This window comes from Oryctolagus cuniculus, chromosome 1 (genome assembly GCF_964237555.1).
Source record: "Oryctolagus cuniculus chromosome 1, mOryCun1.1, whole genome shotgun sequence".
Lineage (NCBI taxonomy): Eukaryota > Metazoa > Chordata > Mammalia > Lagomorpha > Leporidae > Oryctolagus > Oryctolagus cuniculus.
The window spans coordinates 56556534-56573812 of NC_091432.1; the positions used below are offsets into that span (position 1 = coordinate 56556534).

The following is a 17279-nucleotide window of genomic DNA, read 5'->3' on the forward strand; positions in this document are numbered from 1 at the left end:
CCACTGGGCTCCGTGCCCACTCCCTGAGCCTGCCTTCTGTTGAGCAAGTTGGTGAGTGGAAACACATTAGAACCTAGTTTCCTCCTAAGGTCCTGAGTCACTCACCTGTGGCTTCTCCTCCAGCAGGTGACTTGGAGAGGAAGGGCTGTGCCTGGGCCAGCTGCCCAGCTTGCACTGGCCGTAGACACGGCTCATGCAGCAGGGAGCAGAGTTGGGTGAGTGGAAACTGCGTTTGCCTGCACGTCGAGGAATGGTTTTGGCTTCATCGCAGCTAGCTCTTAAGCCTACTGTAAGAGGCTGGCTCACACGTAAGGCTGGACGTAGGTGTCTTCCTAGCACTCTCCAGTAAAATGCCCCAGATCACCTCCGAGCTGTGGGCCCCCAGAGGCAGGTGCCAGGTGTTAGCTAAGTGGACCGAGAGCTTCCTAGGAAGGGAGCAGCCAGCTCTGGCTGCAGAGTTTCCACAATGGGCCCACAGCAAAGCAGTGCCAAGAGGTGCGGCGCTTCTGGGGCACCGCTGTGACTGAGAATGCAGAGCAATCCCAGGTCTCCGAACCAACGAGGCTTTGGCTGTCATTCATTTAACCTACTCCTTGTGTCACCTGTGCAAGACAGAATTCTTGGAGTGTGGTGCAAGAGAGCCCAAAACTCACCAACTGCTTTGAGAAAGAAAATCAGGGGCTGGGATTTTTTGGAAATATTGAGTGTTTCAAGTAGCAGCTGAAGGGTCAGGATTCCGTGTGTTGCTTTAGCTGTCCCCGCTACAGCCCAGACGCCCCAGCGCGGCAGTGCCAGGAGCTGCCTGGCCTCAATCCCACCTCACCTGCCCCCAGCAGAGATGGCTGGGTCTCTTCTCCCTCTGCTCTGACCTGGCCTGGCCTGGCTCAGGGGCAGAAGGCACACTCTCAGAGGTGGGGCTATGCAAAGATCTGAAGACCACTCTTGATTCAATCAGCTGTGTCACAGGGACAGGGTCACATAGCACAGATCTGGCTATTGGGCTCCTAGCTGGGTGACAAGACAATTTCCAGGGTGGAAGGAATATTCGAATTACAATTACAATTAGAAAGCTCAAATTAGAATATGGGTGACTAACCCTCATAAGGATTGCTACATCATTGCTAAGTAAATGCTTTTCTTTGAAATTTTTTAAAAAGTTTTATTTATTTATTTGAAAAGCAGAGAGACAGAGAGGGAGAGAGAGAGATCTTCCATCTGCTGGTTCACTCCCCAGATGGCTGCAATAGCCTAGGCTGGGTCAGGCTGAAGCCAAGAGCCAAGGGCTTCATATGGGTCTCCCACGTGGGTGGCAGAGGCCCAAGCACATGGACCATCTTCTGCTGCTTTCCTAGACCAAGAGCAGGGAACTGGATCAGAAGTAGAGCAGCTGGGACACAAACCAGCACCCACATGGGGTCCTGACACTGCGGATGACAGCTTTACCTGCTTCGCCACAGCCCCAGCCCCCAAGTGTTTTTCAATCCTTTCTGTAAAGTACACATAACTCCAGCACTCTGCCCGGGCTGTCCATGTACTAAAGTACACAGGAACCCAGCTGTGCCCTCTGCCCTTGCTTTGTCACTGCCTCCAAGGCCCCTCAGCAGTCCACTCTCTGTTGATCATTTATTCTTTTATCTGAGAGGAAGAGAGAGAGAGAGAGAGAGAGAGCAAGAGAGAGAGCGCTAGCGAGCCAGCATCCATCTGTTGGTTCATTCCCCAAATACCGCAACATCCAGGGCTGGACTGTGGCTGAAGCCAGGAGCTGGGTACTCAAATCCAGGTCTCCCACATGTGTGGGAACAACTTGAACCTTCACCAATATCTCCCAAGGTCTGCGTTAACAGGAGGCTGGGGTTAGGGGCTGGAGCTGGGCACTGAACCCAGGCTCTCCAATATGGGACTTGAGTGTCTTAACTGTAGGCCTATCACTTGCGCCTCACCCCACCCCTACTGACTTCTAAGGCCTCAGCTGCCTCCTGTGACACCAGTATCCCATCTGGGCGCCAGTTTGAGTCCCAGCTGCTCCACTTCCCATCAAGTTCCCTGCGAATGGCCTAGGAAAGCAATGGAAGATGGCCCAAGATCTTGGGCCCCTTCACCCATGTGGGAGACCCAGAAGAACTCCTGGCTCCTAGCTTTAAACTGGCCCAGCCCTGGCCATTACAGCCATCTAGGGAGTGAATCAGCAGATGCAGGGTCTCTCTCTCTCTGTAACTCTGACTTTCAAATAAATAATCTTTTAAAAAGAAAAACAAGGCCGGCGCCGTGGCTCACTAGGTTAATCCTCCGCCTGTGGTGCCAACACACCGGGTTCTAGTCCCGGTCAGGGTGCCAGATTCTGTCCCAGTTGCTCCTCTTCCTGTCCAACTCTCTGCTGTGGCCCGGGAGTGCAGTGGAGGATGGCCCAAGTGCTTGGGCCCTGCACCCCATGGGAGACCAGGAGAAGTACCTGGCTCCTGCCTTCGGATAGGCGCGGTGCGCCGGCCGCAGCGCGCCAGCCGCGGCGGCCATTGGAGGGTGAACCAACGGCAAAGGAAGACCTTTCTCTCTGTCTCTCTCTCTCACTGTCCACTCTGCCTGTCAAACAAACAAACAAACAAACAAAAAGAAATCAAACCCTTCCCTCTCTGTCCACTCCCTCTTATCATCTCCTGTCTGATTGCTTTCTTCTTCATTATGCCCAAGGGAGAGCTGGGAAGTGCTGGAGTTGGGAACAGATCCAGGGACGAATCTGCGTGAGCTGCAGTTTCAGGGAAGGGCCCTGGTGGCTGAGGAGGGATTTCTTCCCAAGACCTGGTGCAGAGAGGAGAGAGGAAGGAACGTGTGTGTTGCAGACTCCACCCACGGTTCCTGGGTCTCATCCTGGGTGAAGCCAGGGCACTCTCTCCCGCCCACCACCATGGGCCACCTGGCTTGTGCGTCGCTTCTGTGTGGGCCAGTATGACACCAACCCCACGGCCATGACAAGCAGCGAGACAGCCCAAGGCAGGTGGGGGGTCTCACCCCTCTCCACTCACTCTCATTCCAAGGAAGGAGCCAAAGCTTCTGCCTCTGATTTGCAGTTGAACTTGACTTTGTGCGTTGGTCCTTGTTGCTGCCTCAGATTTCTGCTGTTTCTTGCCTTCTGGGCGCTTTGCTGAGAATGGCCTCCTCTGGTTTCGGGGTACACATTACACCCCAGCCTCAGCCTATTGGCAAGCGCTGCAGCCAAACTCACAGCAGCAGTGCTCTTGGGGCTCAGCGGCACACCTGCACGCTATTGAGGTAGGTGGGGGAGCAGGCATCTACCTGGTCCTCTCTGAACACCAAGGACGAAGAAGAGAACAGCTGCCCTGCCGCGAGCGAAGAGGTCCTCAGCCTCAAGGTCCAGACCTGCCCTCCTCCCCCATCCCCCGTTCTATCTCTACCGGGCCTCTGGGCATTCAGGGCTAGGAGCTAGGAAAGGACACTGCAGTGTCCGAGTCTCAGGCACCGAGGAGACAGAACCAGGAACACCGGGGGCAAGAGGCTGGTACAGGGGACAAGTGAGCCGGGTGCTCAAGGCAGGGCCGTGAGGCGGCGGTGGCAGCTACTCCAGGTGCTTTATGAGGCTCCAAGGGGGCAGCATCCAGGTGGAGAAAGCCATCCTTCTCTCCTCTTCCTCCAGGGAAAGCCTAAGACCTCTTGCACACCTCTTTCATTCGCTTACTCACCATTATTCTGTTTTTTGTTTTTATTTGAGAGGCAGAGTGAGTTGGTGTACTCTTGGCTGAAGCCAGGAGTCCAGAACTCCAACCAGGTCGCTCACGTGGGTGGCAGGGATCCAAGTACTTGAGTCAGCATCTGCTGCCTTCCAAGGTGTGCAGCAGCAGGAAGCTGGATCAGCAGGCGGAGTGGGGAATCAGTCCCAGGCACTTAGCCATGGGACGCAGGCATCCCAAGCGGCTGTCTTAACCACTGTGCCAAACGCATGCCCCTGAACTTACCTTTTAATTCCACTTCCCATAAATTTCTTGAAGTCCCCTCAGATACTCAGAACTTGGAACATTCCATTCGGAAGGTACAGGGGATGGAGTGACACAGCATTCCTCAGGGCGACACGGCATTCCAGTTCATGGGACTCAGTTCTAGCCTCCAGCACAGAGGCCATCATTCTGGAAGTTTCTGCACTCCCTAGAACACTTCCAAACGTGCCTCACTCACTCCTTCCTCTTCTGCTTCAGACTCAGAGGACTTGCTCTGAATGGGCTGGTGTGTCAGCCGAATGCTTTAGGTTGAATGCTGACACTGCAGCTGTATCACCCAGGCGCTTACTTTACCTAAGTATGTGCCAAATGAAGTTTCAGCCTGCGCCGTGGCTCACTAGGTTAATCTGCCTGCGGCGCCGGCACCCTAGGGTTCTAGTCCCGGTTGCTCCTCTTTCAGTCCAGCTCTCTGCTGTGGCCCGGGAGTACAGTGGAGGATGGCCCAGGTCCTTGGGCCCTGCACCCGCATGGGAGGCCAGGAGGAAGCACCTGGCTCCTGGCTTCGGATCGGCACAGCGCCGGCCGTAGCGGCCATTAGGGGAGTGAACCAATGGAAGGAAGACCTTTCTCTCTGTCTCTCTCTAACTCTACCTGTCAAATAGAAAAAAAAAATGAAGTTTGACTTCGCGTTCTTATGTGGACCAAATGTCAGCACGTATGTGAAACACTTAGCACACAGTGGGTGATAATAAATGGTAGGAAGAAATCAAAACCCAAAGAAGATTCCCATCTAGCTGTATCTCTTTCCTCCTTTCCCCTTCCTTTTCTGCCATGTTTTTTATTTTTTTAAATAGCGATTTTTTTTAAGATTTATTTACTTATTTGAGAGGTGGAGTTACAGAGAGAGGGAGAGACAGAGAGAGGTCTTCCACCCACTGGTTCACTCCCCAAATGGCAGTACCAGCTGGAGCTGGACCACTCCGAAGCCAAGTGCCAGGAGCTTCCTCCAGGTCTTCCATGCAGATGCAGGGGCCCAAGCACTTGGGCCATCTTCTTTTTTTTTTTTTTTTTTTTTTAAAGATTTATTTATTTATTTGAAAGGCAGAGTTACACAGAGAGAGGAGAGGCAAAGGCAGAGAGAGAGGTCTTCCATCCAATGGTTCACTCCCCAGATGGCCACAACGGCTGGAGCTGCACCAATCCGAAGCCAGGAGCCAGGAGCTTCTTCCTGGTCTCCCACGCGGGTGCAGGGGTCCAAGGACTTGGGCCATCCTCCACTGCTTTCCCAGGCCACAGCAGAGAGCTGGACAGGAAGTGGAGCAGCCGAGTCTCGAACCGGCGTTGGGCCATCTTCTAATACTTTCTCAGGCCATAGCAGAGAGCTGGATTGGAAGTGGAGCAGCCAGGACACAAACTGGTGCCCATATGGAACGCTGGCACTGCAGGAGGCAGCTTTACCCACTATACCACAGCACTGGCCCCTTTTTACCATGTTTCTTGGAAATGACTCATTGGGTGTGCATTTGGCATAGCAACTAAAACACCATTGATCTAATGGATGAGTAGGCATAGGCTGGAATTCCAGGCCTGGAAATCCACTTCATACCACAAGAATGTCAAAACTCAAAACACATGCCTGCTCTTCAAGATATTTTATTATGCATATAAAACTAAACAATATGAACTATGATATAATGTCCTTTGAGGTAATTTTCTTCATGGGCTGGACTGGCCGAGGTTTCTTACTCTTAGTTTAATGATGCTTGGATACAACATGCCGTCCTTTCCTCGTAATTCTTCCTAGAGCATACATAGATATTTTTCCTTATCCAGAGACTTTTGAACTGCATTGGAAATTAGGGTCATCTGCCACAAAGAAAAAAAAAGTTCCATGTTCAGATGAATGCCTCACCAAGTTTTTGAAAGGGAAATATTGGGAGGGGGACAGTTCCAATGATGTCTTACCCTTCCATTTTTTTTTTTTAATAAAACACTATTTCACTCAGCTTCTGAGAAATTGCTAGTACAACCTGGTTTGCAAGAGAAGCTTCTAGATCTACACACTGCAATGTAGATGCTTTTTACAATTACCCAAACGCCCTCGAAAATACTCTATGAGGCAGTCTCTAAATTCCTAGCTCCTGGCTTAAGATTTTCACAATATCCAAAACACTTCCAGAATGCTTTTTTGGCTCTTTGTCGATTGCTTTGATTTGCCTTTGAAAATTTCACAAATAAAAATACCTCAAGGACACAACAACTTAACTTGATTTTTGCGGTTAAAGTCAGTGAGGTGCTCTGCGGAGAACTGGGTTAGAAAAACCGGCTAGTGTCAGAATGACACCCCCCAGGAATGGTGAGGCCACCTAAAGTGGCTGCAAGGAATGTGTCTAAAGGCCATCATTTCTTGACCTCTGGATCAAAGCAGAGTGACACCCAAAGCTTGAGAACTGGCTCTTCAAGACATCAGCTGGGGCTGGCATTGTGGCATAGCAGGTAAAGCCGCCACCTGTGATGCTGGCATCCCACATGGGCACTGGTCCAATCAGCTCCCTGCCTGGGAAAACAGAAGATGGCCCACGCACTTGGGCCCCTGCCACCCAAGTGGGAGATCGGGAGGAAGCTCCTGTCTTCAGCCTGGGCTGGCTCTGGCCATTGCGGCCATTTTGGGAGTGAACCAGTAGACAGAAGATCTCTCTGTCTCTGTCTGTCCTTCTCTTTTAAGTAAATAAATGAATCTTAAAAAAAAAAAAAAAAAAAGACATTAGCTCACTAAAGGGGCACTGCTCTCGGGTTCTTGGTAGGAAAGAGCTCAGGCACCAGGTTCCTACCCCAGCACAGTCAGTACTGACAATTTTCTTCTTTACCAAAGTCAACTTTTCAAAAACAAGACAGCCTTGTCAATGGTAAGTAACGGTCTCAAACAGTAACATATGTCTACATTTTAATTAAAATTTCTGAGGACGGCGCCGTGGCTCACTAGGCTAATCCTCCGCCTTGCGGCGCCGGCACACCGGGTTCTAGTCCCGGTCGGAGCACCGGATTCTGTCCCGGTTGCCCCTCTTCCAGGCCAGCTCTCTGCTGTGGCCCGGGAGTGCAGTGGAGGATGGCCCAAGTGCTTGGGCCCTGCACCCCATGGGAGACCAGGAGAAGCACCTGGCTCCTGCCATTGGATCAGCGCGGTGCGTCAGCCGCAGCGTGCTGGCCGCGGCGGCCATTGAAGGGTGAACCAACAGCAAAGGAAGACCTTTCTCTCTGTCTCTCTCTCTCACTGTCCACTCTGTCAAAAAAAATTAAATTAAAAAAATTTTTCTGGAAAGTTCTTCAGTCTTATTATTAGGACTTATAGCTTGCCCAAACTGTTATGCTACAGATTTTCATTCTGTTACACAAGTAAAACGTGTTCAAAGTACAGCAATCCCACTTCATTGAATTCCCATCTTCTTTCTATCCCCAGCAGGGTCCTGGGCCAGGCCTTGCTCTTACCTGCTTCACTACCACAGTGGCCTTGAAACCAGTCTGAATGTGATCTCCTACTACCACTATCTTCCTCCAGGGATATCCGGTCTTCTGAACCGTCACTCTACCTTGCACAATCCTACCAACACAAGCACTTAACACCCTTTGCCACTGTTTAGAATGGTCTCTTCTATTTTATCCTGCATCCCTAGTTCTATGTTCTACTACCACAGTTAGCAAACAAAAGGCACTTAATTGTTATGTTGAACACAAGCCCAACTCTATCAGCTTTCACATCACTTAAGTATTCCATCTTTGAATACCAAACACCAGATCTTGTTCTTAATCTTAAATAGTATGTGAAAACTTTACTGTCAATCTTGATGAAAAACATCCCAATTTTTCTTTGAAGCTAGTGCACTAGAAAAATGAGCCTTAGTAACTTGAAGTTAACATACACACACTGATTACTATACTCTTTCTATAGCTTGGTCTTTGGTGGCTACTGAAATGTTACTTTGACTTTGTCACCCACAACCACCAGCTTTCCTATCTGACCCATCTGCACCAATTCCTCTGATGTTCTGCTTTTCTAACATGCCATAGGATAACACGTTAAAATAATCAAGCTTGTTAGAAACGTTTGAAGTAGAAACAGGCCCTCATTAAGAGCCTACTAATGTACCTGTGACCAAAGCATCGTGATCTTGCAACATTCACTTTTAGCTGCTCATTGCCCTTAGTGATCAATCTATGGTTTTAACTGTCAGCACTTGTTTTTCACTGCAATTTGCACTCTCAATTCCTAAAACCCAGCCTATTTTAGTGAATTCAAATCCTCCCCACCTTAAAGTTCTGTGATGGGGGCAGTGCTATGGCATAGGTTAAGCCTCAGCCTGTAGTGTCGGCATCCCATATAGGTGCCAGTTCGATTCCTGGCTGCCCCTCTTCCGATCGAGCTCCCTGATGCACCTGGGAAAGCAGCAGCAGATGGCCCAAGTTCTTGGGCCCCTGCACCAATGTAAGAGACGCAGATGCTCCTGGCTCTGGCTTAGGCTGTTGCTGCCATCTGGGGAGTGAACCAATGGATGCAAGATGTCTCTCTGCCTCTCCTTCTCAGTAACTCTTTCGAATAAATAAATTAAAAAAAAAAAAAAAAAAAAGTTCTGTGTGTGACAGGCCAATTTAGAAAGTTGAGTTGTAGCTATTAATATTCACCTAATGTGAGGTTACTCTGAATTACATTCTATCACATTCCTGACAAGTCAATATGTAATATGCAATGTGATATAAAAATATTAGGTGTTTGTAATGAAAAGAAAATTCAAAAGTGAGGGGTAAATTTTTCTTGAAACAAAAATTTAACAAATATAGGTTAAGGTCCACCAATAAAAAGCCAGTAAGTTTTACATTCCATCAAAATGTGCCCTCTAGGGGGGGCCCATGCTGTGGCACAGCAGATTAGAGCCCTGGCCTGCAGCCCCGGCATCCTATATGGGCACTAGTTCCAGTCCCAGCTGCTCCACTTCCAATCCAGTTCCCTGCTAATGCACCTGGGAAAGCAGCAGAGGCTCCTGCACCCACTTGGGAGACCTGGAAGAAGCTCCTGGCTCCTGATCAGCTCAGCTCCAGCTGTTGTGGCCATTTGGGGAATGAAAGAGCAGATGGAAGACCTCTCTCTCTGTCTCTACCTCTCTCTGTAACTCTTTCAAATAAATAAAATAAATCTTAAAAAAAAAAAGTTGTGCCCTTTGCTTTTAGTATTTGATGTACATCATACTCTACATTATAATGTGGCAATAATGGAGGTAAAACAGTAGAAAACAGGCACCACAAAAATTTAGACACTTAAGCACAGAGTGACTTTTAATATGCCAATCATTGCTTATAAAACACAAGTCAGACAGACAAGTGCAAACATGTTTTAAACCAAAATTAATGAGAAAAGAAGCAAAGAGAAAGTTTTTCCCCAACATCTGTTAGCCAGTATTATTAGTCAAATGGCTAATTACAGATAAAATATATTTTGTGAAAAACTTGGAACAGTCAGAAGTCGTCTGGCATATCAAACAGCTAGATACAGTATCATCAAGATCACTTTATATACACAAATATTGAAGGGCAAAACATTTAAAAACAGACTAATAATACACTCAAGTACAAAACTTGGGAAGAGGAGGAAGGAGACATTTTTAAAAAAAGTCAGGGAAGGAAATTACCAGAAAAAAATTACAAAATAGTAATGATTACACTACATCAATACAGAATTCCGGGGGGAGAAGGGGAGGAGAAAGGTGCATTTTTTCAATGCACTAGCTTCAAAGTTCAAAGAAAAAAAAAAAAAAAAAAACGCAAATAGCTGCTTTTCATCAAGAGCAACTACGTATTTCACATAATTGTTTCAAAGAAAGCCTATTAACAACGATGATTGTTTAATGCTACAATTTTACAGCAAAGAAAAACTAAAATAGCAGCAAATTCACAAGGCAATACTTCCACAGAATTATTCCATGGTTCATGCAATGCCTACAAAGTGCTCCCAGTTGGATATACAAGTATAATTCACAATTTTAAAAAGAAATATAAGAATAAAAAAAGGAATAGAAGAGTGACACACAGGTACACTGAAGGGTGAGCAGTACAGAGTCTCTTAGCATTCTCCCTTTCAAAGGAGGAATGTGTGTAACAAAGCCCTTGAGTCCATTTTTACAGTCACTACAAGGAAAGACACCTTTTATTACAATGCAACAGCAAGCTGTTAGCAGCGCACCACCACAGTGGTTAACCCCGGGAGGATGGTGTAACACCCAACAGTGACTGCCAGCCTACACAAGACACACTGGTGGGTAACACTAATCGAAAGCCTGATAAAGCCATGGTCTAAATACAGCATTCAGCTGTAATTCACAAATCAAAGTCCCAAAAGGTATTTCAGTAAAACAACTACTGACACCAATCGAGAGAGTAATTGTAAAGTGGATTCTAGCAGTGATTTCAACCTAGCTTCCTCTTGTCACAGTTTTTGGGGGAGGTGGGAAACGAGTAGTTCAGTATATGGTGAGGCTGACAGAGCGGTTCATTTTCTTTCCAATAAGCCGAGATGTTCTATTACTCTGGGTGGTGGACCTAGTGGCCATCCGGTCAGTGAAGAGTGCTCTTTCCTCAGCTGCAGCTTTTGCCATCTGGGCTTTCTTCAGTTCTCTAAGAACATAAAAATAGGACACAAGACTTCACCTACTGTATTAATCCTAGGAGAGATTCTAAGAAGCCAAACACAAACTTTTTTAACAACTGGGAGACGGTCATATGCCATTCATTATCCTAAGACGCAACTGAGGAAAGAAAAAATACAACATGAAACTTCAGCTTCTACTCAAACAATATAAATTTTTGAAATTATTTTGTGCCTGAATTAAATTATCACATATAGGGGCCAGCATAGTGACATAGCAGGTAAAGCTGCTGCCTGTGATGCAGCATCCCATATGGGCACCGGTTTGAATCCCAGCTGCTCCACTTCCAATCCAGCTCCCTGCTGATAGTCTGGGAAAGCAGTGGAGGATGGCCCAAGAGCTTGGGCCCCTGCATCCACGTGGGAGACCGGGAAGAAGCTTCAGGCTCCTGGCTTCCACCTGGCCCAGCCCCAGCTGTTGTGGCCATCTGAGGAGGGAACCTGCAGATGCAAGATCGATCTCTCTCTCTCTCTTTCCCTCTCTAACAAATAAACAAATCTTAAAAACAAAAACATACATTTGAACAAAAGGACATAATTAATAAAGATGATAATAACGACTTTTGGCCTAAACCATAATTTGAAATAGAACTCCAATTCATACTTCAAATCTATTTTTACAGAAATAGACTCAAAGAAAACTTTACTTCCTACCTGTATGACCTATGACAGATACCAAACTAGTGACAAGCTTTAATATTTGGTATAAAATTTCTATAATCTAATCTTAATAGGTTAGAATCAAAATGGTATCAATGAATTAAAAAAATTTAAAGTGTGATCTGTGATTACTGATACTGTCCAATAGTTTTCTCCTTTTCATGAACTTTGTCATTACAATCAGCCTTCTGAAAATGTCAAGTTATTCAGGCCAAATATAGGAAACATTTACTAACCTAAATGATATTAATTTCACCATTTCATAATATAGGCAGAAGAGAATGCTGCAAGGAAAGCAATTTTGGGTTTGAGTTTGGAAAAAAACTAACAGTTTCACTTAGTTTTTCCTATAATTTAGGGCCTGGGGACTTTTATCATTTGCAAACATGCTAGTCTTAACATTTTTAAAACTCAAAATTTCAAAGTTTAGAAACAAAACAATTTTAATAGGTCAATATTAATTTAAGGCATAGTCTCTAAACCATCACTAACAGTGTACAAACGACCACATCCTTACTGACAGCCCAACTCATCTTTACTAAAACCTGAGAAGTAATGAGAATAGGAAGTCAAAGAATAAACCAAAAACGCCCCACTTACTTCTGCAACAGTGAATTTTTGAACTTTTCAGCATTCAATTCTATTCGCAACTGTTCTGCACTCTTTCTAGAAGCAGACAGCAGTACAGAATGCTTTACCAGTGCCATTGCTGAAGGTCTTCTCTCTGGATCTGGATGAATCATAACCTTAAAAAGAACAGTAAAATTCAGCTAAAAACATGCAGTTCAATAAAATACTGAACTGTTTTTATAAAGTGCTTCATTTATACAATGCTCACTTTCAGCAACTCCGTAAATTCTTGTGAAAGCACTTGGGGTATCCGAGGCAATCTTCCCTGTCTGATTTCATGCCATTGGTCTCCATTCCTTGGAAGAGGTTCAGCACCAGCAGCACATACCACTGTGAGGGCAAGGGCAAAAATATCTGCTTTTGGTAGATGGGTGTAGTTCTGTAAAATTAAAAAATAATAAGGGAACATAAAAATAATCAAAATAAGATAAGATTATATCTCAACAATGACTTAGGTGAAAAATAGGACTAAATTAAAATTTCAATGCCACACTTAAGAACCTACTCAGAAAACACACTGTTAAGTTTCATAAAGTAATACACACCCTGGAGGGGGGATTTAACTACATATCTAAAAGTAAAGACCTCTTTAAAATTTTTTTCATCTACTTGAAAGGCAGAGAGACAAACAGAAATTACTTTCATTTGAGACTTCACTCCCCAAATACCCACAACAGCCAGGGCTGAGCCAGCTGGAGCCCAGAAGCCTGAACTCCATCTAGGTCTCCCACATGGGTTGGTGGCAGGATGCATTAGTAGGAAGCTGGATCAAAAGGAGAGTAGCCAGGACTCCAACTGGCACGCGGACATGGGTGCAGGGGTCACAAACAGCAGCTGAACTCACTGCACCACAATGCTTATCCTGTCTGTCCTTTTATCAAAAGCCCAATTTTACACTCAGAACAAACGCCTGTCCCTCTAGAGATTCAAATGAAGGCTCACTTGCAGGGCTCACTGTGGCACAGCAGGTTAAGCCTGTTTACAATGTTGGCATCCAACAGTGGAGGGCAAGCTGGGAGTCTTGCTGTTCCACTTCCCATCCAGCTTCTTTCTTATGTGGTGCCTGGGAAGCTGTGGATGATGGCCCAAGTACTTGAGCCCATGTTACTCATGTGAATGGAGATACCAACTCCTGGCTTTGGCCTGGCCTAGCCCTGGCTGTGCAGCCATTTGGGGAGTGAACCAACAGATGGAAGATATCTCTCTCCCTCCATTACTCTGCCTTTTCAAGATATAAATCTTAAAAAGGGGGAAAAAAAAAAGCCACCACATTCCATATCAGAGTGCCTGGGTTCGATTCCCAGCTCCAGTTCCTGATTCCAGCTTCCTGCTAACACAGACCCTGAAAAGCAGCAGCAATGCTAAATTTTATTTGTTGGCATACAAGACTCAGGTTGCGGTTGGCTTGGTTTCTTTTTTTTTTTTTTTTTTAATTTTTAAAGATTTCTTTATTTGAAGAGTTACACAGAGAGGGAGAGACTTAAAGAGATCTTCCATCTGCTGGTTTACTCCCTAGATGGCCACAATGGGCAGGACTGGGCCAAGCTTAAGCCAGAGGCCAGGAGCCAGGAGCTTTATCTGGGTCTCCCACATGGGTGGCAGGGGCTCAAGCACTTAGGACATCTTTCGTTGCTTTTCCCAGGCCGTTGGCAGAAAGCTGGATCAGAAGTAGAGCAGCTAGGACCCAAACCAGCACCATTATGGGGTGTCAATGTTGCAGGTGGCATCGCCACAATGCCAGCCCCATGGCTTGGTTTCAAAAAGGAACAGAGATGCTTACAGATTGCTGCTTATCCTAATCAGGATCCACTGTAAGGAACAAGAGACCTTATTTCACTGCTAGGGATTCATGTGTGGGAGCACAATTACCTTCAGTATAAAAATGTTAGATCTTGGGGCTGGTGCTGTGGCGCAACGGGTTAACGTCCCGGCCTGAAGCACCGGTATCAAGTGGGCGCCGGTTCAAGACCTGGCTGCTCCACTTCCTATCTCTGCTATGGCCTGGGAAGGCAGTAGAACATGGCCCAACTCCTTGGGCCCCTGTACCCACGTGGGAGACCCAGAGGAAGCTCCTGGCTTCTGGCTTCGGATCAGCCATTGCAGCCAACTGGAGAGTGAACCAGTGGATGGAAGACCTCTCTCTTTCTCACTCTCTTCTGCCTCTGGCTCTCTGTTAACTCTGCCTTTCAAATAAATAAATAAATCTTAAAAACAAACATATATAAAAAAAATGTTAGATCTGATTATCTAAATGCTGTTTGGAAAATAATCAACTGAGAAAATGTAACTAATAGGTGCTTGGCCTGCAAAAAGTAAAACATTAGGATTATACTAAGTTCAAACTCTATGACTTTGTAGTAATTACAGTCCTACAATATACTAGTAAGTTGCTCTATTGTAGCATTTATTGATGTTGCTTTTTCTATATTGCTAAACATAGTTTGACAAATAATTTGTTTAAAAATTTTGTTAATGGGTAATGATTTAAAAATGGTAAACACTTTGTATAATTTCTTTTTTTTTTTTTAATTTGAGAGGAAGAGAGACACAGAGATTGTTCCCATCTACTGGTTCACTGCCCAAAATGTCTGTAAGAGATAAGACTGGGCCAAGCCAAAGCCAGGAACTTGATCCACATGTGCCGTGGGGGTCAGCAGAGACCCAACTACTAGAGCTATTTATTATATCTGCCTCCTAAGGCCTGCACTGGTAGGAAGTTGGAATCAGGAGCCAAAGCCAGGAATTAAACCCAGACCCTCTGATACGGGATGTGGGTATCTTAACCTCTAGGCCAAATGCCCAACCAATTTAATGTTTTGAAGGGGCACTTTCTTCAGAGTGCTAAAACAGCTAGAAAGTATAACTGTCATCATATAATCATCAAAAATATCCCATGCCTATTATTGTTCAGCCTGTAAGGAAGCCTTTTTTTTTTTTTTTTTTTTAATTAGGCAGAGAGAGACACAAAGGTTTTTCCTTCCATTGGTTCACCCTCCCAAATGGCCACTACAGCTGGTGCGCTGTGCTGATCCGTAACCAGGAGCCAGGTGCTTCTTCCTGGTCTCCCATGCAGGTGCAGGGCCAAAGCACTTGGGCCATCCTCCACTGCCTTCCTGGGCCACAGCAGAGAGCTGGACTGGAAGAGGGGCAGCCGGGACCAGGATCTGGCACCCACATGGGAGGCCGGTGCTGCAGGCAGAGGATTAACCAAGTGAGCCATGGTGCCCACCCCAGGAAGCCTTTCTGATCTTCGTCTATTGTAGTTACAGAAAGTCTAGTCTTTTGCCCCAGTTGCACAATAAAATATAAAACTGAAACAAAAAGGAAATACATTATGTAATCTGAAATTATATTCCCTTCTATCAACAATGTGGCCATAATTTACTTAATCACCCTCCTGTTAAGAACTTATTCACACTGTTCTCAGTTTTTGTTTTTGTAGGAGTATTTCTATATGAGAAATTCTCAGAAATGAAATTTCCAAATCACAGGGTACAAGATTTAAATGTCAACAGATATTAATACTTCAATCTCCAAAAAGGGTGTGCAAAAGAGTGTGCCATTTCCAAGTCCCACAAGAGAGCCGGCACTGTGGCATTGTGGGTAAAGCTGTCACTTGCAGTGCTAGCATACCATATGAGTGCTGACTGAGTCCTGGCTGTTCCACATCCAATCCAGTTCCCTTCTAATACACCTGGGAGGGGCCAGCGCCTTGGCTCATTTGGTTAATCCTCCACTGCCTTCCCGGGCCACAGTAGAGAGATGGACTGGAAGAGGAGCAACCCGACTAGAACCCGGCGCCCATATGGGATGCCGGCACCGCAGGCAGAGGATTAACCAAATGAGTTTGGTATCCTGTTACCTCACAGCATTTCTCAAATTATCACTGAAGAAAAGTCACTAAGACTTGAGTCAGGGGCCAGAGCCGTGGCTTACTTGGAATAATCGCGTGGGAGACCCGGAAGAAGCTCCTGGCTCCCAGCTTTGGATCAGCACAGCTTCGGCCGTTGTGGCCATTTGGGGAGTGAACCAGTGGATGGAAGACCTCTCTCTCTCTCTGCCTCTCCTCTCTCTGTGTAACTCTGACTTTCAAACAAATAAATAAACCTTTAAAAAAAAAAAACTCCTTCCAGGTCTCCCATGTGGGTGCAGGGGCCCAAATACTTAGGGGATCTGCTGCTGCTTTCCCGATGTATTGCAGGGAGATGGGTCAGAAGTGGAGCTGCCAGGACTTGAATCAGCACCCATACAGGATGCTGGCACTGCAGGTGGAAGCTTAACCTTCTATGCCACAGTGCTGGCCCCAATAAATAAATCTTTTTTTTTTTTTTTTTTTTTTTAACAGGCAGAGTGGATAGTGAGAGAGAGAGACAGAGAGAAAGGTCTTCCTTTTGCCGTTGGTTCACCCTCCAATGGCCTCCACGGCTGGTGCGCTGTGGCCGGCGTACCGTGCTGATCTGAAGGCAGGAGCCAGGTGCTTCTCCTGGTCTCCCATGGGGTGCAGGGCCCAAGCACTTGGGCCATCCTCCACTGCACTCCTTGGCCACAGCAGAGAGCTGGCCTGGAAGAGGGGCAACCGGGACAGAATCCGGAGCCCCGACCGGGACTAGAACCTGGTGTGCCGGCACCACTAGGTGGAGGATTAGCCTATTGAGCCGTGGTGCTGGCCCTATAAATAAATCTTATATCCCACCAGCAGTGTATAGAACATCTCTTCTATCACAACTCCATAATAATCTTTGTTTTCATGAACTTTTGCTAGATTAAATATTCTCAGCTGTTGATTTAGACTTTCTATTTTATACTTCCATTTCACTAGTTACTAGTTTCAATATACTTAGATTTATATTCTTCTATCAACTGATAAATATTACAAAGAAAACAATATTGTTAAAAGTTTTACCTCCTGTAAAACTTCATTTGCAAGAAAACGACTATCTCCTTCTTCCACCTGCGGACTAGAGATCCTCGTTACATGGCCAAGATCACCTGTAGGTATTAAAAAAGTTAACTGTCAGGAGTTAAAAACAAAACAATCTGTCTATTTTAACACAGTAATGTAGTTATTTTTCTTTCTTACCTATTTTAAACATAACCTTGTTAGATGACCAGTCATCTTCATCTCCTTCTTCAGAGACAGCATTTGGGATTGAGGTTCGAGATATAAAAATATTACCTGACAAAGAGTTTGCAAACAAGGTCATATGTCTATCAGAATCATCCAGAAAGCTTTTTTTTTTTTTTTTTTTTTTTTTGACATGCAGAGTTAAACAGTGAGAGAGAGAGACAGAGAGAAAGGTCATCCTTCCATTGGTTCACCCCCCAAATGGCCGCTACAGCTGGCACACTGCTCT

General features: G+C 45.9%; 1 protein-coding gene across 4 annotated transcripts in view; it reads right to left on the reverse strand.

Annotated features, from left to right (window-relative positions):
* Positions 1-5673: 5673 nt before the first annotated feature.
* WEE1 (WEE1 G2 checkpoint kinase) overlaps positions 5674-17279 on the reverse strand; it is a 32531-nt gene continuing 20925 nt past the window's right edge. For 2 of the 4 annotated variants that reach the window (XM_002708805.5, XM_008266070.4), the window contains exons 7-11: positions 17006-17101; positions 16829-16914; positions 12134-12304; positions 11896-12041; positions 9252-10604 (exon numbers count right to left, since the gene is read on the reverse strand). In XM_002708805.5, coding sequence (XP_002708851.1) covers positions 10451-10604; positions 11896-12041; positions 12134-12304; positions 16829-16914; positions 17006-17101 — 653 coding nt within the window. In that variant the 3' untranslated portion in view covers positions 9252-10450. Of the gene's footprint in view, positions 5811-9251; positions 10605-11369; positions 11580-11895; positions 12042-12133; positions 12305-16828; positions 16915-17005; positions 17102-17279 lie in introns of those variants that run through there. The other 2 variants (XM_051824614.2, XM_051824608.2) reach the window with 2 other exon arrangements.